This window comes from Equus quagga, chromosome 11 (genome assembly GCF_021613505.1).
Source record: "Equus quagga isolate Etosha38 chromosome 11, UCLA_HA_Equagga_1.0, whole genome shotgun sequence".
NCBI lineage: Eukaryota > Metazoa > Chordata > Mammalia > Perissodactyla > Equidae > Equus > Equus quagga.
Window position 1 is genome coordinate 71,829,521 of NC_060277.1, and position 24,182 is coordinate 71,853,702.

At 39.6% G+C, this 24,182-nt stretch overlaps 1 protein-coding gene across 2 annotated transcripts in view; it reads left to right on the forward strand.

Annotated features, from left to right (window-relative positions):
- The window catches only part of YWHAE (tyrosine 3-monooxygenase/tryptophan 5-monooxygenase activation protein epsilon), a 41,056-nt gene that overhangs the window by 7,206 nt on the left and 9,668 nt on the right, over window positions 1–24,182 (forward strand). For both annotated transcript variants that reach the window (XM_046675755.1, XM_046675754.1), the window contains exon 2: window positions 21,467–21,666. In XM_046675755.1, the coding sequence (XP_046531711.1) occupies window positions 21,467–21,666 (200 nt within the window). The remainder of the gene's footprint in view (window positions 1–21,466; window positions 21,667–24,182) is intronic.

Genomic DNA, 24,182 nt, shown 5'->3' on the forward strand with positions numbered 1-24,182 from the left:
TATAGTTGTATGTTTTTAGTTGAGAGTCCTTTTAGTTGTGGCATGGGGGATGCCACCTCAGCATAGCTTGATGAGTGGTGCCATGTCCACGCACAGGATATAAACCTGCAGAACCCGGGGCCGCCGAAGTGGAGTGCGTGAACATAACCACTCAGCCACGGGTGTTTATAGATTTTTTTAAAAAGTTATTCCTTGATATGAATATTTTTCTGTGCAGAATAGGCTTTTCCCTCCACGACTTTAAAATATGTTTCTGTATGCTTTTGTGTGTGTATTCGAGGGGGTGGAGATTGGTGCTGACTTAACATCTGTGCCAATCTTCCTGTATTTTGTATATGGGATGCGGCCAAAGCATGGTTTGATGAGTGATGTTTTGGTCCATGCCTGAGATCCGAACCTGTGAACCCAGGGCCACGGAAGTGGGGCATGTGAACTTAACCACTACGCCATCAGACTGGCCCCAAAATACGGTACTATGAAGTGTTGAAATTTTGATGAGGGTTTTTTAGTTTATCAAAGACTTAGGAAAATGTTAATAATAAATCTAAATGAATAGTATAACCTTTCTCCTAATCTGTATTGATACAAGGTTATTTCTCGTTATATTTTTCCTGATGTGTTCCAAAACAGAATTTTAGGATTTTTTTTGTTTGTATCTTTTTTTTTCCTCTCCGTCTCCCCAGAGTCCCTGGGGACGTAGTTATATATTCTAGTTCTGAGTGCTTCTGGCTGTGCTGTATGAGCCTCAGCATGACTTGATGAGTGGTGCTGTGTCCCCGCCCAGGATCTGAACCAGCGAAACCCTGGGCCACCAAAGTGGAGTGCATGAAGTTAACTCCTCTGCCATGGGGCTGGCTCCTGTCTTTTGTAATTCTACAAAAATCATGCAGAGATTTAGACTTTGAGCACTTTTACATTCTTTTCTCCCATACATCAATGTTTTGGGTTATGTCATTTACTTTTTACTTTCTGCCTCTACTTTCTCTACATCTCGTGTTTTTGGTTCTACTACACTTAACATAACATTTAGCTGTTTGAGGCAGTATCTCTGTAAAATCTAGGAGGAGAAATCTGTTGTGGTGGAGTGAGAGGGATTTTTTTTTTGATCTGTCAATATTGAAACTAATGGCAGAGTATTTTTCTGCAGTCAAAATTTTAGAATCTGGGTAAAAAGTTATCTTGTTTTTCTACCTAGCTGGAGCTAATTGGGAAGTTTGTAAGGTTTTTTAGAGGGCTAAACAATTTGTTTTTGCCTTTTTCTAGAAAATGTATGAGTTAATTTTAGAGTGAGAGGCTTCTCTGTTTAGGCTGGTACATGAAGAAGAAAAATTGTACATACTTGATTGTCAAGATTATTGTATTTGGAAAAACCTTAATTGGAGTGTTAAAAGTAAGTTCCAAAGGTATTTGACAATGTATATTGAGTGCCAATTATGGACCAGGCACTGTTCTAGACACCGGAGATTCATTAGTAAACAAAATAGGCAAAAGATCTCTTCAAGGAGTTTTTATTATAATAAATGTATAAATACTTTTTGAATTTTTATTTTGTTAGTATGTGCAATTAGGAGTTAATTTGAATTAATCAACAGCCGTGGTGTTTGCTGTAATGTGGGGCACTATCTCTGGTGCTGGTTCTTGTCCCATATCAGAGACTGTTGAAAGCCGCATGCTTTCTTCATTGACTGCTGGTGTCAAGTGGTGCCAATGGATTTTGAAACACTTATTTAAAAAAACATTTGCATTGACTCTGATAATAAAATCCTGTAACAATAATATCGGCTATTTATTGACACCTATCCCAGAGCTGCCATTCTCTCAATCCTCAAAAACAGTCCTGCAAAATAATCGTTACCATTTTACAGATAAGAATTAAGAACTTGAGGAAAGGTGATAGCTGATAGGTAACATTACTAGGATTCAGCCAAGTCTCTTTCACTCCAAACTAGTATTCCATCCGCTTCCATACTTGTGTGTAAACATTAGTCCAAACTGCTTGAAGCTTTATTTCTCTTCCTTAGACTTTTTATAATTAGACGTTGTTTTGAACAGTCTTTTGGCTTACTTTCTCTGTGTTTAGTGTTATGGTTAATATGTGAAGAAGACAGGAGGATATGTAGGTTGAGTATGTTTCTAGTGGAGAGGCAACTAGAGACAGGAGAACGAGCACTCAACCAGAAGTCGTTTAATTTAGGGGAGGTCTGTCATGTCTGGGTTTCATTTCGCTCTTTTTTTTAGTCTTTTTTATTTTTTTTTTTTACTTTTTTTAGATTTCTTATTTTATTTTGGGTGGGGGAGATTAGCCCTGAGCTAACATCTGCTGCCAAATCTCCTCTTATTGTTGAGGAAGATTGGCCCTGAGCTAATGTCCGTGCTCATCTTCTTCTACTTGATATGTGGGACGCCTGCCACAGCATGGCTTGACAAGCGGTGGGTAGGTCTGTGCCTGGCATCCAAACTGGCAAACCCCAGGCTGCTGAAGCGGAGCGCATGAACGTAACCACTGCACTGCCAGGCCAGCCCCCAGGTTTCATCTCTTGGCTACTACCCTTTTAGATATGTCTCTTAGTTTCAGGGCCTGTTTTTCTCATCTATGTAGTGAGAGATTTCTTTTTTGAAAGTATTTTGTACAATGAATTTGCAGGCTGAAACTTGTTTATGTTTTCCTTGTGATCAGTGTAGTGGAGAGCTATGAAAAAAAATCTAAATTCAGCTATGGATTGCATCTACACGTTTGGGTTTTACTCCAGCCATTTCAGCTCCTGATTCATTTAGCAGTGAACTTTGTGTTCAGTTCTCCAAATTTGTGTTTATAGTCCTGCTTATGTTGAATGAATTATAAGGGTGAATGATATGAAGTCGGCAATTTCATTTTTGACCTACATAAAAGATTCTTTTTCCTTTTTTTTGTTTTTTTTTTCAGGAAGATTAGCCCTGAGTTAATATCTGCCAATCCTCCTCTTTTTGCTGATGAAGGTTGGCCCTGAGCTAACATCCATGCCAATCTTCCTCTATTTTATGTGGGACGCTTGCCACAGTGTGGCTTGACAAGTGGTGTGCAAGGCCACACCCAGGATCTGAACTGGCAGACCCTGGGCTGCCCAAGTGGAATGTGCGAACTTAACCCCTGCGCCACTGATCTGGCCCCAAAATGATTATTTCATGTGGTTCAACCTGATGTCAAGTGGTGATTGGAAGGCCTTGAAAGTGGGCCCTCAGTATACCCAAAAAGGCATCACGCTTTTAAGGAAGCATCAGGATTGAGAGACTGCACATGAATGCTTTCTCCCTGAGGTTGGTTTTGTGTTCTGTATTTAGCTAAATTGGTTTTTATCTGTTTTCACTTTCTAGTTCTGTCTTTTGCTTCTCCCTCTCTGTCTCTCAGAATAATGCGTTCAAGTTTGCTTTGTTTGTAAGTTTTTTAATGTAGTACTTTCAGGGCACTGTGTAGTACAGTTTCTAGAACTGTGCAACATAGGGACCCCAGATATTTTGATCGTTTTGGAGAAAAGGTGGTACATAATATGCTGTTTTTCCCCCAAACAAAATGAATGAAATTTACCCTTTCTTGCTAGTTGTCAGAATAAAGAGAAGGGAAAAGGCCACTGCCCTCGTCTTCTTTCCAGAGGAGAATTGGTGTTGGTGGTATACATCACAGTTGGTAAAATGCAGTTGTAAGAAGGTGTGTGGAATTGTTAGATTATGCAATAGTAATATGCTTTCTTAAGTGTAATCAGTAGAATCCTACTAATGTGAAACTTTCCTCACTGGTCTGTATTTATTTTAAAGAACTGCTGTCTTCCTCCTTTCCCCTCCCTCATTGTAAGATTCTTGGTTTCTTTCTCTCTTTAAAATCTTAACTAGCCCTTATTCCTCAATCTTCTAGGTTTTTCACGTGGCCATTGAATATGTTCAAATGTTATTCTAATCAAGGAATAGAGAATTTAGGCGTAGAGAAATTAAACAACGTTGAGTGTAAGAGAAATGCTCAGTGTTACTGTTTAACTTCTTGTCGCACGAGACCAAAGCTTTATAAAGGGCTAGATAAGAAAGAAGGTTTAGGAACTTAATGATCCAGCAGTGTGGATCTCTACCTTTTCTTTGTGTTTTTTATTGCTGAGGAAGATTTGCTGTGAGCTATCATCTGTGCTAGTCTTTCTCTATTTTGTATGTGGATCGCTGCCACAGCATGGCCACTGATGCGTAGTGTAGGTTTGTGCCCGGGAACTCAAATCAGGCCACCAAAGCAGAGCAAGCAGAACTTAACCATGGGCCAGCCACTACTTTTATATACCTTTTCAGTAGGTGATTTTTCAGGTGTATATTTTGGGGGATTGGAGAATGGCCACAGGGGACCTAGGCTTTTTCCTCTAGACTAGTTAGTTGGCTGTTAAATCAGTTTTTCCTCTTTTCAACAGTTAATAAATACATACCATTAACATAGTCCTTGTGCTTTCGTCTTTTATTCATCTTTTACTGCTGCAGCTTTCTTCTTAAGCCTTTCTTGACCTTCACGTTTCCCGATTTTGGAATGCTATTGCCAACGTTTCTTTAGTCATTTTGTCTTTATCTTTTATTCTTGTGTATCACACTGCATTAACATTGTTTCCCAGTTTTCTTTCCTCAACTTCTGAAAGCTGAAAGAATTTTGGAACACTAGTGTTTTATTTAGCAGTCTATTTTAGTTTTGCATGCCTTTGAAGATAATTAGATTAGGAGAATATTTGGCTCACGCCTGTTTAGAGGCCTTCAAGTCAAGTATGGGTACGTTGCCAGGTAGACTTATCAAGAGGTGATTTAAAGTATTAAAATACACTTTTTTCTTTTATTTGACATCATTCAGATTTTTTTTTAAAGATTTTACTTTTTTTCCTTTTCCCCTCAAAGCCCCCCAGTACATAGTTGTATATTCTTCGTTGTGGGTCCTTCTAGTTGTGGCATGTGGGACGCTGCCTCAGTGTGGCTTGATGAATGGTGCCGTGTCTGCGCCCAGGATTCGAACCAACGAAACACTGGGCCGCCTGCAGCGAGCTCACGAACTTAACCACTGAGCCACGGGGCCAGCCCCCACATTCAGATTTTTTAAGCTTAAAAAATCTGAAGCTAATTTTTAAAAAAAACTTACTGACACATGAAGCAGAGAGGAATTTAGGAGGGCAGTCATTACTAAAAATAGTAGCTGGTTAAATTCCATTAAAATTGACAGGATGTTTTCCAGCCAAGTATGTATTCAGTATATCTTCTGTATTGTTTTGAATGTGTAAATACATACATTTAGGTTTATACATTGATGGAAAATTTGAAAAGTCAAAGGTGGGGTGAAAACTTACCTGGTATTTTCTGTGCAGGAGCTTTTTGTTTTACTATTTCATTGTTTTACATATCTGGTTTTACCTGACTTTGTATCATGGACATTTGTTTTATATCACGAATGGTTGTAAGTAATTTATTGGCTGTATAACATTCCAATAAGAAAATATTTATGAGTTTTTGGCTAGTATATTGCTAGTAACACTGCAATGAAACAGTGACGTCCAAAAATATAATTTTCTGTAATTTGGGTTATTTGCTCAGGAGAGATTCTGAGAAGTGGAATTTACTGATGAAAGTAAATGAACCTAAAACTTTTGGCCTGTGTGCGCCCGTTGTTCCCTGAAAGGATTTTTGCAGTTTATAGTAGTACCAACTTAAGAATGCACATTGCATAATTTTTTCCCTACAAAAACTCACGTATTTAGAAACGTTAAACTTTAGTTAAAATGTGGAATTAATGTTTCACACTTTAGTTTTAATTTTTTTCAAAGATTTTTACCCCTTTTTCTCCCCAAAGCTGCCCAGTACATAGTTGTGTATTTTTAGTTGTGGGTCCTTCCAGTTGTGGCATGTGTGATGCCGCCCCAGCATGGCCTGACTAGCGGCACCATGTCCACTCCCAGGACTCGAACCTGTGAAACCCTGGGCTGCCCAAGCAGAGCGTGTGAACTCAACCACTCAGCCACAGGGCCCGCCCCTATTTTTAATTTTTTCAATTATAAAAGCTAAAATGTAAAAAAAAGTCAAACAGTATGGTATAGCCGTATCAAATAAATACAGCTACTCTCCCCCACTACAAGTAGCTATTATGTTATTGTGAAGTTTGAATATACTTTCAGGACTTTCTCTTTGCTCAAGTGCCAAAGCATGTATAGGCACAAAACACAGCTCATTTTATTGACAACAATATGCTATCGTCACAACATGTGTCATCGTTTTACGTAACACTAATAAAAATGCTGCCAGTTGTACTATGGCACACCATTGACTAAGAAAAATCTCGATTTCAGAGATGTTAATGTGAAAAAATGTTTCCTAAAATAGATGATATACATATGTACTATATTTTTCCATAGAAATAACATTTAGCAACGTTTTTTTCTTCGATAAAATATTGGCTATAAAATTTTTTTCTTTTGAAGATTAGCCCTGAGCTAACATCTGCTGCCAGTCTTCCTCCTTTTGCTGACAGGACTGGCCCTGAGCTAACATCCATGCCCATCTTCCTCCATTTCACATGTGGGACGCCTTGCCAAGCGGTGCCCTGTCCGCACCCAGGATCTGAACCGGTGAACCCCAGGCTGCCAAAGCGGAACATGTGCACTTAACCGCTGTGCCACCGGGCCGGCCCCTAAAAAATGTTTTAAAAGCAAAAATTGGACTGTGAAAGCCAGACTAAGATGAAAACTTAAAAAACGTCTGGTTTGTTCACCTAGGTCAGTCTACCTTTAAAAAAGAAAACTTTCCCAGGGGATTTTAGTATGCAGCTAGAGTTGAGAGCCTCTGGAGTAGATTGTTTCTTTGATGCCTGATGGAGTTAGAGTCACTGAGGGTGCTTATTAAAAATTTAGGCATTTGGTCTGTACTCTAAATTTAATGCATGTCTCTGGATTTGACTAGATGACCTTGTAAAGCTCTTGTCTAGAGGCTGTCTCACCTGTTTTTTCAGAGTTAAGTAATTGTCAGGGATCCTGAGTTTGAGGATATTTCAAGCTGTATGGCAGTACTGCATAGCTTTTTGTCTAGTTTTTGTCAGTTAAACTTTTAACAGGTAATGATTATGCAGATGTATTTGCCCAACTGCAGTATTAGAGTTACTACTGCTTTGCAGATAATGAGATATTTAACGTAACTTTAGGTTTAATTTTATTTGTAAATTCTAATCAAACTTAACCTGATTTTTAAAATAGCAGCTATGTTGCTTTAAAGTTGCACTGCATTCCTTATGGAGTTAGTGTTTTTCCTCTACATTTACTGGATGTTTTTGATTTCTATCACTTTTCTCTGTATCGGCCTCTGCATTTTTATATTACATTTTGATCAGTTGTTAGAATCAGGAATTCCCCTCTCCCCCTTCACAAGCATTCCTAAGCATGTCTCTCGTAAATCCATCCTTGGACTTTTTTTTTTTTTAAGATTTTATTTTTCTCCTCAAAGCCCTCCGGTACATAGTTGTATATTTTGTTGTGGGTCCTTCTAGTTGTGGCATGTGGGATGCTGCCTCAGCGTGGTCTGATGAGCAGTGCCATGTCCGCGCCCAGGATTCGAACCAACGGAAAACTGGGCCGCCTGCAGTGGAGCGTGCGAACTTAACCACTCAGCCATGGGGCCAGCCCCCATCCTTGGATTTTTTAATCAATAGGCATTTGTTTAGCGTGTCTTGGGAATGAGTTTTGTCTTGGGAATGATAGAAGAATTTATTAGAACACATATACAGAGGAGTTCACAGCCTAGTTTAAAGAGAACTGTGGCAAAAAACAATGATTATTGCCAACTTCTGTGATATAGGAATTTTAGAGACGGAACACAAGGGCATTATGGGTTGTAGTTGTCAGGAAAAATGAGTAATGGGTGAGATATTCATTGTAGTGAGGAGATTTGCATGGTGGGAGTGGGAGGTTCTTTCAGATATATCATCACAGGTGCAGATATGGGATTAAGCATATGAGGCCTGAGAACGGAGTATCTGGGCTAGAAAGAAAAAGTGGAGCCAGGGGCCGGCTTCCATAGCCGAGTGGTTAAGTTCGTGTGCTCCGCTTCAGCGGCCCAGGGCTTTGCGCGTTCGGATCCTAGGCGCAGACATGGCACCACTTATCAGGCCACGCCGAGGTGGCATCCCACATGCCACAACTGGAAGGACCCACAACTAAAAATACACAACTATGTACCGGGGGGCTTTTGGGAGAAAAAGGAAAAATAAAATCTTTAAGAAAAAGGAGCCAGATTATACAAAAAGCTTCTAGGCTTAGGTTCTAAACTCTAATTCTTTATTTAGCTCATTACTGCGTCAAGCATATTGTTAGCACTCCTCTAAGTGCTCACATCTTCCTGAATTCCCGTAGGGTTTTTTGGTGTTTATTCTTTTTAAGTTTGTAAGAGAGGCAAGCAAAGGAAAGGATGGGTTTTAACATATTGTTCAGTTTGTATTATGTGCCAGAGAATTTACTGTGCAGTCTCATTTTAACTCTCATAATCCAGCGAGAGGTGGGTATCTCCCAAGTTGTACAGGAGGAAACAACCTCATAGAGGCTGAGTGACTTAGGTCAAATAGCATGTAAATAAATACCTAACCCAGAATGAAAATCTAATCTGAATTCTTCTGGCTGTAAAGGTGGTGTTTTCCTACCGTGCTGTTTCCCAAAGTGTTTCCCAAAGTGTGTTATCTTTTCGTCCACTTAATAAGAGTACAAGTGATATGTAGATAGGATAAGCATAGTGTTACAGAATAGAACAGGACCTCTTTATGGAGGCTTCCCACATTTCCTGTTTTCTGTTTCAGCATCCTGTTTGTTTGTTTCATAGTGCTCCACATACAGTGTATTTAGATGTCAGTTCATTAATCTTGTCCATTTAAACCTTTACTTAAAGAAAAATCTCAGAAATGACTTCCAAATCTTACCAAAATGTTTACTTCAAGTTATTTTATCCTTTGTAACTCTTAACACACTATTAAGATACATCTCATAACATTTTATTGGGTTTTTTCTTTTTTTGATTTTTCTCCCCCAAAGCCCCTCAGTACATAGTTGTATGTTCTAGTTGTAGGTCCTTTTGGTTGTGGCACATGGCCGCCGCCTTAGCGTGGCTTGATGAGCGGTGATAATACATGCCCTTAAAATTGTCCAAATCAAATTTCTTTTCCGTACTTTAGAGTACAGAACTTATGCTTCTGATAGAGTATTTGTCAGTGTGATAAAGTACATGATACTTGTGTATTCCTAAATATCAACAGCAGTCTTTGCTACCAGAATAGTTGGGTCTTTTAGAAATCTCTAAGACAGAATGGTGATTGTCAGTGAATTATTAATGTTTAGTGATAGTCCAGATTTTGCTTAGCTGATAATTTCACTCATTCCTTAGGGGAGATAAGGACTTCAGTTTATCAGATCATCTGAAAGCACCATAACGCCTGGACATTGGCATATGTAACTGCAGAAATGCCCTCACTGATTTCATGATATCAGAAGTATCACAGTGAAGACTGCTTCTCTTGTGTAAATCTAGTCAAACATTTTCTGTGACTTCCTTTTTAAGTAAAGATCCATATGGTAAATTTCTCTTAGATTTAGTCCCTTGGAAATTTTTTCCCCAACAAACTTGGATACTTTTTTATCAAATAAAAACAAACTTGCGACATTTTAAGTTGTTGCATCCATTGCCGTTGAGACAAAATCTGTGGTCTGCATTAGTTAATTGCCCATAATTTTTGTGTATATGTCTGTTCTTTTAAGTAGTGTCTGATTTGACTTGGCAGCCTTTTTATTTTTTTGAGGAAGATTAGCCCTGAGCTAACTACTTCCAATCCTCCTCTTTTTGCTGAGGAAGACTGGCCCTGAGCTAACATCCATGCCTATTTTCCTCTACTTTATACGTGAGACACCTACCACAGCATGGCTTGCCAGGCAGTGCCATGTCCACACCCGGGATCTGAACTGGCGAACCCCAGGCCGCCGAGAAGTGGAATGTGCGAACTTAACCGCTGTGCCACCGGGCCGGCCCCAGCCTTTTTAATTTTAGTATGGCTTCTTGGTTTTTTTTTGGGGGGGGGGGTGGATACATTGAGACATTGTGGAACTTTGTTCCCCCTTTTCCCAACTTCTTGTACTTAGGCAGCAGGGTCATGTGAGCCTGTTTTGCCCAGTGAAATGTGACATTATGTGCCTTAACTGTGTAGAGGCAGTGAAAAACCCTTTTCTGATTCTCCTGTTGCTGCTTTGACTGGGGAGGCCTCAGGTACCAAATGGTAGAGCTCTAAGATGGTAGACCTTTACTTAAACATTTGAGTGAGGAAGAAACCTTTGTTGTGTCCAGCCTCTGAGATTTGGGGAGTAATTTGATTCCCAAGCACACCTATCCTGTCCTGTGGGAATACAGAGTTGCCAGTCATAATTCGGGGCTAGCAGTTCTTTAGAAAAGATTTAAAACATGTTTACTCTCTCTTTTGCACTTTCAATTTTGAGATGTTAGTTAGATTTTTACATCCATGCTTCTCTGCTTTGCAGAATCCTAGGGGAGGCAGAGCTGTTTCAGAATTATGTCCCAGCTTCTCTGAAGATGAATAAAACCATCCTTTGGCTGGTATGTTAAGTACGTGCATACCATATGAAGGACATTTTGCTTTCATGACATGCCTCAGAATATGAATGAATCATAAAAGGACATAATACTTTCCCCCTCCGTGCAGATTAATTCTTTGGTGTTCTTTTTCATTCCTTAATTTCTAAACCACATCTCTTCAGAACTAACGATTGGGATTTTAAGGGAGGCATTCATCACATTAAGTTTTCTGGCCAGCCTGAGCGCTCGTTTATCTTGGGTCTGTTAGTTTTCTCTTTGGTCCTTAATCTAGCTGTTCTCCCAGTACTGTTGCTGGCACAGGTCTGGGTGTCTGATTTTCATTCATTTGGGACCCCTGCCAACGCAGACATCAGGTTTTCCTTTGCTGCTGTACTTCTCTTCTTCTGTTTTAGCTCGTAAGTCAGAAAATTGTTTTCTAAACATGGTACAAGAGCTGTTCATCTTCATACAGGGACCCAAGCTCTCAGTTAACAGTTTCTCTGATAATCGTAAGATGGGAATGTTCCTAAAATTACAGCTGTTGACACTCCCCTCCTTCTAAGTTTGTCTTTCCTTTATTATCAAAAGATAAAATACTTTTTCTCAGCAACTGGTAAAGTGCTTCAAAATATCTGTTCTCTTCCCCTTACTAGTCTCTTCTAGTGCAGAATGGCTTTCTGTGATGATCAGTCTTTTCTGTATTGTGTTTGTCCTTATTTTCAAGTTTTTATTTTATTTTCTTTAGCAACATTTTTATTTTATTATTATTATTTTTAAAGATTTTATTTTCCCTTTTTCTCCCCAAAGCCCCCGCTACATAGTTGTGTATTTTTTAGTTGTGGGTCCTTGTAGTTGTGGCATGTGGGATGTGGGACGCTGCCTCAGCATGGCTTGATGAGCAGTGCCATGTCCGTGCCCAGCATCCGAACTGGCGAAACCCTGGGCCGCTGAAGCGGGGTGTACCAACTTAACCACTTGGCCACGGGGCCAACCCCATCAGATTTTTATTTTCTGAAGCGTCTATAAGGTAATAGTCATCATGTGATAAAGGAAAGATCTAAGGGAAAGATGGTGGGATTTTATTGAAAAGTACAGGTCTTACACTGCCACTTATAATTTAACAGTACATCTTCCTCTTGGAAAAAAGTGCTCTCGTTTAATAGAAATATTTATCTCAGGGAGTAAAGACTTCTCTTTATGTTCGTCAATGTATATGCATGTGAAATATATTCTCATCCCAAACTAGCAGTTTCAAACAGCTGTGCCTGATAACTAATAATTGGTCTAGAGAGATTTTTTAATGAGGTGACTTTTATAATTATAAGGTGGATTTCGCAGAGAGAGTTTTATAATTTACAGATACACCTTGCTTTTTTCCCTGACTTTTCCCGTGATAGTTGTACATCACCCCCTAGGATAACTTTGCATTCTTTCCATTTGACACAGTGATTTGGGAAGCTTGTCTTCATGAGCAACCTAGAAATAAGTTTATGGTCTTAAGTTTCTTCTCATCTTGGGTCTCTGGAGGAGTTTCTTTTCGGCAGTCCTCAGTCAACTGAAGATTCCACTGTCGTCATCATGTCTGTCGTTTGGATTACTTTTTTCATTGAGAACGGGACTCAGAGTTTCAGGCATAGATATTTAGTTCATTTTAGTGTGTGTGTGTTAAAATACGCATAACAAAATCTACCATCTTAACTGTTTTTAAGTGTACAGTTCAGTGGTATTAAGTATATTCACATTTTTGTGCAGCCGTTATGACCATCCATCCCCATGATTCTTTTCATCTTGTAAAACTGAAACTATACCTGTTAAACAGTAACTGCTCATTCTCCCCTCAGCCCCTGGCAACTACCATTATACTTTCTGTCTTTATGATTTTGACTAATCTAAGTACTTCATATAAGCGGAATCATGGTATGTGTCTTTTTGTGACTGCCTTCTTTCATTTAGCATTATGTCCTCAAGATTCATCCATGTTGTAGCATGTATCAGAATTGCCTTCCTTCTTTAAGGCTGAATAGTAATAGTCTGTTGTGTTTATATTTCACGTTTTGCTTATCCATTCATCTGTCGATGGACACTTGGGTTGCTTCCGTGTTTTAGCTATTGTGAATAACGCTGCTATGAACATAGGTGTACAAATACCTCTTCAAAACCCTGCTTTCTGTTCTTTTTGGTATATACCCAGAAGTGGAATTGCTGGATCACACGGTAATTCTCTTTTTTAAAGAACCACCATTCTGCTTTACACGGTAGCAAGTACCATTTTACATGCCTGCTAACAGGGCAGAGGGTCCAGTTTCTCCACATCCTTGCCAACACTTGTTTGTTTTGCTGAAGAAGATTAGCCCTGAGCTAACATTTGTGCCAGTCTTCCTCCACTTTATATGTGGGTCGCTGCCACAGCATGGCTGATGAGTGGTGTACATCTGTGCCCAGGATCCATACCTGTGAACATGGGCCACTGAAGTGGAGCACACCAAACTGAACCACTGTGCCATGAGGCCAGCCCCCTGGTTTTTTTTGATAGTGGCTATTCTGATGAGTGTGAGATGGTAGATCATCTTAGTTTTTTAAATAAAGAAAAGAGGTAGGTTTTCCCCTTAACTGTCATGTCCTAAATGAGCCCTGGGGGCTCTTGATTGGGAATCAAATGATTATTGTACAAGGTGGCACTTTTCTATCCTCTGTTGTAGATTGCTTTGATGGGCTTATCTGCCTTACCCTTTTTTGACACCAACCAGCCACTTTTCCGTATAAAAGACAGGTTATAACCCTATACCTTCTGCCTGCCTTTTCTTTTTCTTTGTATTTAAAAAAATTTGTTTTAGGAAGATTAGCCTTGCGCTAACATCCGTGCCCGTCTTCCTCTATTTTCTATGTGGGATGCCTGCCATAGTATGCTGATAAGCGGGGCTAGGTCCTCACCTGGGATCCGAACTTGCGAGCCCCGGGCTGCTGAAGCACTGCATGAGCTTAACCGCTACACCACCTGGCTAGCCCCCTCTACCTGCCTTTCTCGATAATCTATAGCAGATGAATCAGTACGGCTTCTGGACTTACAGTATACCAGGTTCTCAGAATATTCCCAAATGCCTTGTATTATGAAATGGTCTTGGTTCTGCTTTAGTCATTTCATGTACAGGATTGGAGATCAGATTGTATAATACTAGATAGTTCATATTATAAGCCTCTGTAGATGCTGTAGTCTTGTTAACTGAGAATATTATTTGAATGTATGATAGTCACCCCTTATCTGGGAGTGATACATTCCCACAGATCCATAGTGGATTTCTGAAACTGGATAGTACTGAACTCTATATAGGCTATGTTTTCCCCTATACATACATATTTGGGGTGCTACAGCAAAACTAACATGAGTTTTCTTTCTTCATGATTTCATGTCTAGGTGATTTGTTTTTATGTACATCTTAGCAACCTGAGCATGTGTATGAGTTTTTTCTTAAGTCAGAGCTTTCACCTTTTCCCTTTAAGCAAGCACTGCACTTTACAGCTTCTCTTTGGCGTATTCGAATTGCCGGCATCACTACTCCCCCCGATTGGGGCCATTATTAAGTAACATAAGGGTTACTTGAACACAAGCACTGCGATACCGTGAAGTCAAGCTGGTAACTGAGGCAGCTACTAAGTGACTAACGAGTGGGCAGTGTATACAGCATGGATATGCTGGACAAAGGGATGATTCACGTCCTGGGCGGGATGGAGTTGGATAACATGAGATTTATTCACTGCTGCTTGAAACAGCGCACAATTTAAAACTTAGGAATTGTTTATTTCTGGAATTTTCCATTTAATATTTTTGGACTGTGGTTGCGGGTAGCTGAAACTATGGATAAGGGGGGACTGCTGTATAGGACTTTGCTGGAGAGTGGTAACATAGGTAACTGATAACTGAATTCCCCTTTATATATTCAGTGAACAGATCTCAGACCTTCAGGATGTTGCTCTGTGTTTCAGAGGCTTTTTAAGGGACAGATATAACTAAATTTTCTACTAAATAAAATGGGCTGTTGGGGCCAGCTGAGTGGTTGAGTTCGTGTGCTCAGCTTTGGCGGCCCAGGGTTTCACCGGTTCCGATCCTGGGTGCGGACATGGTACCGCTCATCAAGCCACACTGAGGCGACATCGCACATGCCACAACTGCAGGGCCCACAACTAAAAAATATACAACTACGTACCAGGGGGTTTGGGGGAGAAAAAGGAAAAAAAGGGGGCTGCAGTAAAAAGGGCCTATTGAAATTGTTGAGAACAAACCATAGGATCTGTGATTCTATTTAGAGAGGGGATCCTTTTTTTTTTCTTTTGAGAAAGATTAGCCCTGAGCTTACATCTGCTGCCAGTCCCCCTCTTTTTCCTGAGGAAGATTGGCCCTGAGCTAACATCTGTACCCATCTTCCTCAACTTTATATGTGGGATGCCTTCCACAGCATGGCTTGCTGAGCAGTACCAAGTCTGCACCCCGGATCTGAACTGGTGAAGCCCGGGCCGCCGAAGGGGAACGTGCGAGCTTAACTTCTGTGCCACCTGGCCGGCCCCCAGAGGGAATCCTTAAACAGGTTTCATTTACCTAGGGAATATTTTGGTCAAGCCTACCAGAATGTATTTCTCAGTCTATTTAATGTCTTTGTCTTACCCCCTTCATTCTTCCATCAAATGTTTGTGTGCCTTTTGTGGCATTAGGTACTGTGCTCTTCTGGGAATAGAGATAGAGATAGAGACACAGTTCATACCCTTTTAGGAAGGTATTATTTAATGGGAAGAAAAACACTGATTCTCAATAAAGAGAAATGCAAACATGGATTGGAGAGCCCAGGAAGGCTTCACAGAATAAGATATTTGAGTTTGATCCAGAGGGATGAATAGTTTCCTAGGCAAAGAGGAAAGCTCATTGGCCACCTCATCAACTTTTAGATAAAGCGAACACAAGACCTCTGCAGACGCTTGAGTGACAGAACCTTTTTAAGGCAGTGTCTGATGCTATGGTCCTTTTCTTCCCTTGGGGTGATTATCTTCTGTGTTCTTGGATTTAAGAATTTCTTGTTTCCATGAGCACTCTTCTAAAAAAGTTAGTCAAATGTGGTGAAGAGCTCCGGCATTTAAGTTAGATTGGGTTTGAATTCTAGTTTTACCACTTAGTAGCTGTGTGACTTCAGGCAAGTTATTCTAAACTTTAGTTTTCTGTCTTTAAAAGTCAGGATTACATGTTGTAACAGCTAGCCAACATTTTTTTCCATGTTGGGAGAAATGATGGTTACAATCCTTGTGCTTTGGTACGAGGTACGTTAAACCCGTCAACCAGTTCTGAGCCTGCTTGTTTTCCTGTGACGGGTTCTGAACAGTTTGCTTCTGTCTTGACCCTGGACCCCATTAGAATTGTAGAACTAGACCTGAGGGTAACTCCTAGTCAGTCTGGTAGGTGGAGACATGCCCCCCTCTTAGATTTTGTACTCTGTCTTTATAAGGTTAAAAGACTGTTGGAACTCAGCAGAGACTTGATTTACCAGCTGGCAGGGACAATCTTGGGAGAATCAAGTTTTACTGGGATGTTGATCTAGAGATATTAGAGGCGTGGGAGTATCTCTCTCTACTAGGCATTGGCAGTAAGTTTTTTTTTTTTCTTCCTTTTTCTCCTCAAAGCCCCCTGCTACATAGTTCTATATTTTTAGTTGTGGGTCCTTCTAGTTGTGTCATGTGGGACGCCGCCTCAGCATGGCTTGATGAGCTGTGCCATCTCTGCGCCCAGGATCTGAACCGGTGAAACCTTGGGCCGCAGAAGCAGAGCGTGTGCACTTAACCACTCGGCCACGGGGCTGGCCCGTGGCAGTGTTTTTTGAAGATAGTGTTCTAAGGGGGTTAACTTGTAGGTGGAAAAAGATGTATTTTAAGCAGGAATAGACCACATTTTAATGTATTAACTTTTGTGTCTCTGTTGTCACTGAAACCGTTTGTCTTGCATCTGGTTTTTTTTTTAAGATTGGCACCTGAGCTAACAACTCTTGCCAATCTTCTTTTTTTTCCCCTTTCTCCTTTTTCTCCCCAAATCCTCCCAGTACATAGTTGTATATTTTAGTTGTGGGTCCTTCTAGTTGTGGCACGTGAAACGCCACCTCAGCATGTCCTGACGAGTGGTGCCATGTCTGTGCCCAGGATCCGAACCAACGAAACCCTGGCCCCCCACAGCGGAGCACGCCAACTTCACCACTTGGCAACGGGGCCGGCCCCCACATCTGTTCTTATAAAAAGCAAAGGATCCCCATACAGATGAGTTCAAATAAATGTTCAAATCTGGAGTAATCTGATTAAATCAAAGCACGACTCTGGAGTCATTGCCTGGGTTGTAATCCGCTGAATTTGTGATTTTGAGCAAGTGTAATCTCCATATTCTCTAGTTTCCTCATATAAAATGGGTGTAATACTAGTACCTCCTTCAAAGGTCTTTTGAGATTAAATGCATTAGTAATACTTGCAAACCATTTGAAACAGTGCCTGGCATGAGGTGTTTTTTTTGTGTGTGTGTGAATGAGTTTGTTGAATGAATGTGTAAATAGGTCAGAGAACAAAAACTAAGGACCAAAGCTAAGTTAAAGTCAGTGTGAAAAACATTTGACTCTTCTTCTGGCGGGATAGTCCAGTAACAAATAGAGGCAAGCTGCTTTAATGTAATGGATGTCTAACTAGGCTATCATCATACAAGGAAGGGGAAATGATCTGGAACCAAATATACTTAGTATGTTTGATTAAGATGCCGTTTGAATTGTGGGGATTTTATATTTCAGAGTTTTTGTAATAGCCGTGATTTTCAGTCAACTACCCATTGTTCCAACCATCAGAAGTCCCAGAAATTATATTTGACTGCCCAAACTTTGTGTACCACACTGCCTGTGCATCCAGAAGTAGTGATTCGACTATGAGTTGCAAATTGTCTGGTCCGTAAGTTATGATCATACTTGGTGCATACAGATTTGCCAGCCTTCTTCCCCTTGCCCAGGAAATGCGTAGATCATATTGATAAAATAGTTGCTGCAAAGATGATTTTATGATATACTAGTTGTGTTGAGAAGTTTGTTAATATAATTGGTATTAATCCTCTGCTGATGGAGGTTTTAAGGGTGTGGCCAGTCTAGAGTTGGATAAATCAGAGCTTTTTCATATACTTTTGGGGTACAGTGTAGTTGGGATCATGTTTCCGTTGTTGACGTTAAAAGGATAAGACCAGTGTTGTCATGAGAGCTTCATTATAGTCATAATTTGTACACATTGGTACAAAGCACTGTTGCAGAACTTTCAGGGGTGGTAGGAAGCTCTTTCATTTTCTGAGTCATGCTACTGCTATCTCTTATATGCTACCTTCAGGAGTGGAGGAAGTCCTGAAAATGGGGGGCTAAGAGGAATGGTTGGGATTGTAAAAATAAATAACTCCTACAACTCAGTAATAAAAAGGTAAATAACTTAAATAATTGGCAGATCATCTGAATAGTTTATAAAGAACATATACAAATGATCAATAAGCTCATGAAAAGATGCCTAATGTCATTAGCCATCAAGGAAATGCAAATCAAAATCTTGTTACCACTTCATATCTACTAGGATGACTATGATAAAAAAAGGAAAGGAAACTAACAAGTGGTTAGAGTATGGAAAAATTAGAATCATCCTATATTGCTGGTGGGGATGTAAAAATGATGCAGCCCCCCTGACAAACAGTTTGGCGGTTCCTTCCTCAAAAAGTTACTGTGTGACCCTGCAGTTCCACACCTAGGTCTGTATTCAAGAGACTCGAAAGCATACTTTACATGAATTTCATAGCAGCATTATTCATAATAGCCAAGAAGTGGAAATTCAACTCAAAGTCCATTAACCGATGGAATGGATAAATAAAATGTGGCATATCCATAGAGTAAGTGAAGTATTGATACGAACTGCACTATGGATGAACCTTGAAACATGCTAGGTGAAAGAAAGCAGTCACAAAAGACATAGTACATGGTTCCATTTATATGAAATGTCCAGAATAGGTAAATCCATAGAGACGGAAAAGTAGATTGGTGGTTGACTAGAGCTGAGGGAGTTAGGAGTAAATACAGCGTGACCGCTAATGGGCATGGAGCTTTTCTTTTTTTGAGGAAGATTGGCCATAAGCTAATATCTCTTGCCAGTCTTCCTCCTTTTTTCTTTTTCTTTCTCCCCAAAGCCCCAGTTGTAAGTCATTCTAGTTCCTCTGTGTGGGATGCCACCACAGCATGTCTTCATGAGTGGTGTGTAGGTCCGCGCCCAGAATCCGAACCAGTGAACCCTGGCCTGCTGAAGTGGAGTTTGCAAATGTAACCATTCCGCCATGGGGCTGGCCCTGGAGCTTTTCTTTTTTGAGTGATGAAAATGTTGTAAAATTCATTGTGGTGACAGTTGCACAATTCTGTGAATATACTGGAAACCATTGAATTGTACTCTCTTAATGGGTGAATTGTGAGCATGTGAATTACAGATCAGTAAAGCTGTTATTTAATAAAAGCAGATAACTGCTGCTTCTGTAATTGTACCACAGTCTTTTGTGTGTTGTTTGCGGCTTTCTAAATGAAGGGAATTATTATACTTAATTAAATCTGGGATAGTAGAATATCATTGAGTGTTTTAAATGTAATTCCTCCTCACATTGTAAAAATATTAAATGTTCATTGTTGAAAAATTTTAAAGCATATAAAAGTGAAGAAAATCTAAATCATCTGGAATAGTACCCAGAGACATATCATTGTTAAGTTTTTAGTGGTATGTATTGGATATTTGTGTATAGTTTTTCCATATATAATGTTGCAAAGCCCTACAATTTAAAAGAATTAATGGTCTTTTTGGAGTAGCTAGGTTACTTTTTTAATTGCTCTGTTGGGACCAATTTAGAAAAGGGAATTACTGGTTCACTTCTGAGGCATATTTAATTTGTTGTTAGTTTTTGAGATAAACCAGTGTGGAAGTGAACTTGAAATGATAACCTCTTACTCCACTGCTTCTAAATTTAGCCTTTTTTTCATGACTATGGTTAAAAAACAAAATTGGGTGTTTCAAATGAATGCTTTCAGGCTCCCAGAAATGAGTTTATGGTCTTATTACCATATTCCCTACTATTTCTTTTTTCCTGAAAATGCTTCAGTATTGCATTTTTAAAACTCAACTTTAATGAGATACAGTTTATATACAATAAAATATACTACTCTTACATCTACAATTCAGTAAGTTTTGATGAATGTATTCAGTTGTTTAACCAACACAGTAAAACACTTCTGTTACCCATCAAATTTCCCTTGTACTCCTTTGTACATAAGCTCCTCACGTCACCCCCATACCTTGGTAATCGCTTATTTGCTTTCTCTCTTTATATTCTGGCATTTTCTTTTTTTAAGATTTTATTTTTCCTTTTTCTCCCCAAAGGCCCCCGGTACATAGTTGTGTATATTTAGTTGTGGTTCCTTCCACTTGTGGCATGTGGGACGCCAACCCAGCGTGGCCTGATGAGTGGTGCCATATCCACGCCCAGGATCCGAACTGGCAAAACCCTGGGCCACTGAAGCGGAGTGCATGAACTTAACCACTTGGCCACGGGGCCAGCCCCCTGCATTTTCTATAACTTGATTTGAGTGCAGTCGTAGAATCTTTTTTGGTCTGGCTTTTTTCAATTAGCATGATGTTTTTGAAATTCATCCATGTTACTTGTATCAGTAGTTCATTCTTTTTTATTCTCTAGTAGTATTCCATCACATAGATGGACATTTGGGTGGTTTTCACCTTTTGTCTATTATGATAAAGTTGCTTTGAACATTTGTATTAAAGTCTTTGTGAAGATATATTTTCATTTCTCTTGGAATGATACCTAGGAGTGGGATTGCTGAGTCTTAACGCTGTTTAACTTTAAAAGAAACTACCAAACTGTTTCCCAAAGACCTTATCATCTTAATATTTCTGTTAATTTCCTGATATTCCTGAAAAGATAATTTTTTGAAACAGATAATGTTCCTGGGATTACACATATAATATAAGGTACCATTAAGTAGTGTTTCATAAGATCACTTTCTGAGTCATACCCTAAGGTACTCTTGCTTAAGAGTGTTAGTTAACGTATGCTAAGGTGCTTGTTAAAATACAGATCCTCGGGTTTCATCACCAAAGATTCTGAAATACTAAAGTTGGAGAGCTGCATGGTAATATGGCATTTAGTCTTTTCTATAAGCATGTTTTTCATTAGTATGTTTATTCAGTTAGTATTAAGTTGTTTTTGGTTCTTCCTTTGCGTTCACGTGCATTATATTCCCTGTTTTTTCCTATACTTGGCATCTCCCAAGTTTTATCTGGGCCCCTTTCTTTGCTTGCCACCTAGTGGTAACAATTAGGAACCACCAAAAGTTTTGCTGATGAATGAATTCATAGGAGGTGGACAATGCTCTTCTAAAGGAGGAAGGATAGAAACATCCAAAGATGAGTTTGACTTATTTTTGGAACTAACCACATGCTCAGTGTATGTTTACTATATGAATAAATTCCCTTCTTACCAAGACTTTTTTGAGAAGTATAATTTATTTGTATTTATTTGAAAGAAAATACATTTCAGAGTTTTAAATTTTTAATCTTTGTCTTAAACTGCAAGCTCAATTATTTTTTACTGGGAAATGGGTAGATGTATGTTCCTAGTTCCCTTATTTAATATGAGAATGAGGCCTCCAAATCGTACTGCGTTATACTAGGTACCATATGAAGTCATTCTGATTCCACACAACCTTCTACTCTACATTCTTTTGTTCTAGGCTACTGTGAAGGCGTGTTAACAAAACTTAGTTTGTAAGGTCGGATTTTACTTTTTCACTTACAGAAATGGTGGAATCAATGAAGAAAGTGGCAGGCATGGATGTGGAGTTGACGGTTGAAGAAAGAAATCTCCTATCTGTTGCATATAAAAATGTGATCGGAGCTAGAAGAGCTTCCTGGAGAATAATCAGCAGCATTGAACAGAAAGAAGAAAACAAGGGAGGAGAAGACAAACTAAAAATGATTCGGGAATATCGGCAAATGGTGAGATTGTCATATTCTAGACATCTTTAAAGAAAGATGCCTTAGGTGTTGGATTTTGGGGGGGTGGGGGGGGCGGGAAGATTAGCCCTGAGCTAACATCTGCCTCCAATCCTCCTCTTTTTGCTGAGGAAGACTGGCCATGAACTAATTTCCCCTTACTTTATATGTGGGATGCCTGCCATAGCATGGCTTGATAAGCGGTACGTAGGTCTGCACCTAGGATCTGAACCCGTGAATCCCAGGCCACCAAAGCAGAACATGCAAACTTAACCGCTGTGCCACCAGGCCAGCCCCAGGTGTTGGACGTTTTAGATCACAGCCTAGTACACACATGTGTTGTATACATGTGTAACATACATTTAATATTTTAGTGGATTTGCATCTTCTACTCACCTGGATTAGGAGTTACAGGCTATATAGCATCTCAGGACAGAGGTGAAGTACTTTTTTCCCTGGAAGCTGCGGAGGGTGGTGTTCACCTTTGAGCACTGCACAAGTAAATAACTAATTTAATCTTTGTTTTTATTGTGGTAACTGCAAAATACTTCATTGAGTGTCTTGAAATTACCATTCAGGGCAATTTAACAAATATTTGTGTGCCTCTTATATACCACCCAGTTTGCTGAGTGCTGTGGATGTGAAGATGAGACAGAATTAGTATCCTTATGGACGTTTTGTTTAGTCATTGTTTTTATAATAGACTAGAAAATATCAGAGGGCATTGGATATTATTTCATGTAGTAATTGTTTCAGATATTATGTATGTGTATATACGTATATTTAATTTTTTTTTACTGTAAGTTTTGGTCAAAAATGTTTGACAGCCGTTGATTTAGTGCAGTAGTTCTCAACCAAAGGTGATTTTGCTCCTCAGGGACATTGAGAATGTCTAGAGACGTATTTGGTTGTCACAACTTGGAGGATGCTACTGGCATCTAGTAGGGAGAGAGAGAGATGCTGCTAAACATCCTACTATGCATAGGATAGCCCCCCACAAACAATGGATTATCTAGCCCTAAATGACAATATAGTGCTGCTCTTGAGAAACTGATTCTAGTGGAAGAGATAGGCATAAAAACACACTTAGATACAGTGAGGGAAATCACAGAAGCAGGCACAAAGTAGCATGAGGAGTGAATTTGGTAGGGAAGGGAAAGGGAAAACTATATTTATTGACTATCTTCAACTCGTTTGCGCACTGTTCTCAGTAGAGAGATATTTGTAATATGTATAATTATCTAAGCTACTGAGTTTATTTAATCTTTAAATGATCCTGTAAAAGGTATTCCAGTTTTATAGATGGGAAAACTGAGGTTCTGAGTGATTAAGTAACATACCTGGGGTCAAATGGAAGGTGGTATCAGTGTGACTGTTCCCTTCAAATATGCTGGAGCAAAGAGTATGGATTGTCAGTAGACAACTTTGGTGTCTCAGAGGGGTGAGGAAATGAGAAGAGAGTGGAGTCTGTGCGCTAGATTGTGGGATGTGGGCTAAGTAGGAAAGAAAGCAGGAAACAAAGAGGGGAACTGATAAATTGGGAGAAGAGGAAAGATTCAAAAGGCTTGAGGTCTTGATGTGTCCCTAAGTAAGAATAACCAGAGTAAAGGAACTGAAAAAGGAAGTTATAGTCTAGTAGTGAAAGATTAGAATTTAAGACTTCTAGGATACAGCAGCACAATTAAGGGGTATTGACAAGTGAAGGTCATGGAGTTGAGATCAAGGAACTATGTTGAAAGGAACCTAGGTGATAATAGCTTGGTATACCTTGGTGTGATGCCAGGAAGTCAAGAGAGAGGCTGTAGGCACTCCGTGAATATGGATGAAGGGCCTACAGAGATCTATTGATGGCAGAAATTGGGAAATTAGAATTTGAGGGTGAGTGCTTCGGAGGAGGAGGGGTTTGGAGTAATAGAGAAGTCATACTATAAGTCAGGGAGGAGCTAAGAGAATTCGGAAATCATCCTTCTCATAAAGCAGTCTCTACTTGAAAAGCCACAGGGGAGGTAGTTTATTCAGGGAAGAACTAGTTTTACTTAGGATGGGGATGACATTCTAGGAGGAGAGAGAATGGGAGAATTATTTACAATGGAAAGGAAGTTCCAGAGGGCATGAGAAGAACTTGGAAAAGGTTCAGCAGTGTCACCGCAGATTAATAGAAAATGGAGAGGAAAATGCGTACGTGTTTTTAGAAGTAGTGTGCATTTTTGTCATGATAAATGAATTGAGATGAGTGACAGTATTTACTTCGATGTATAGATCTTTGGTGCCGTAGCTGGCAATGGATCTCTGCCACTAAAGTGATTGGCTGTTGAGCTTAGTAATGGTTAGGAATATGAGCACTGGAGGCACATTGCTTGAGTTTGAAGTTATATTCCATCCCTTACAAATTGTGAGTTTAGTCATGCAGCCCACTTGGGTTCAAATCCTAACTCTGCCTCTTAAGTCCTTAAGTTGGTGATCTTTGGGCAAATATTCATAGTCTTTGTTTTCCCATATAAGTGGAGACAATATTTGCT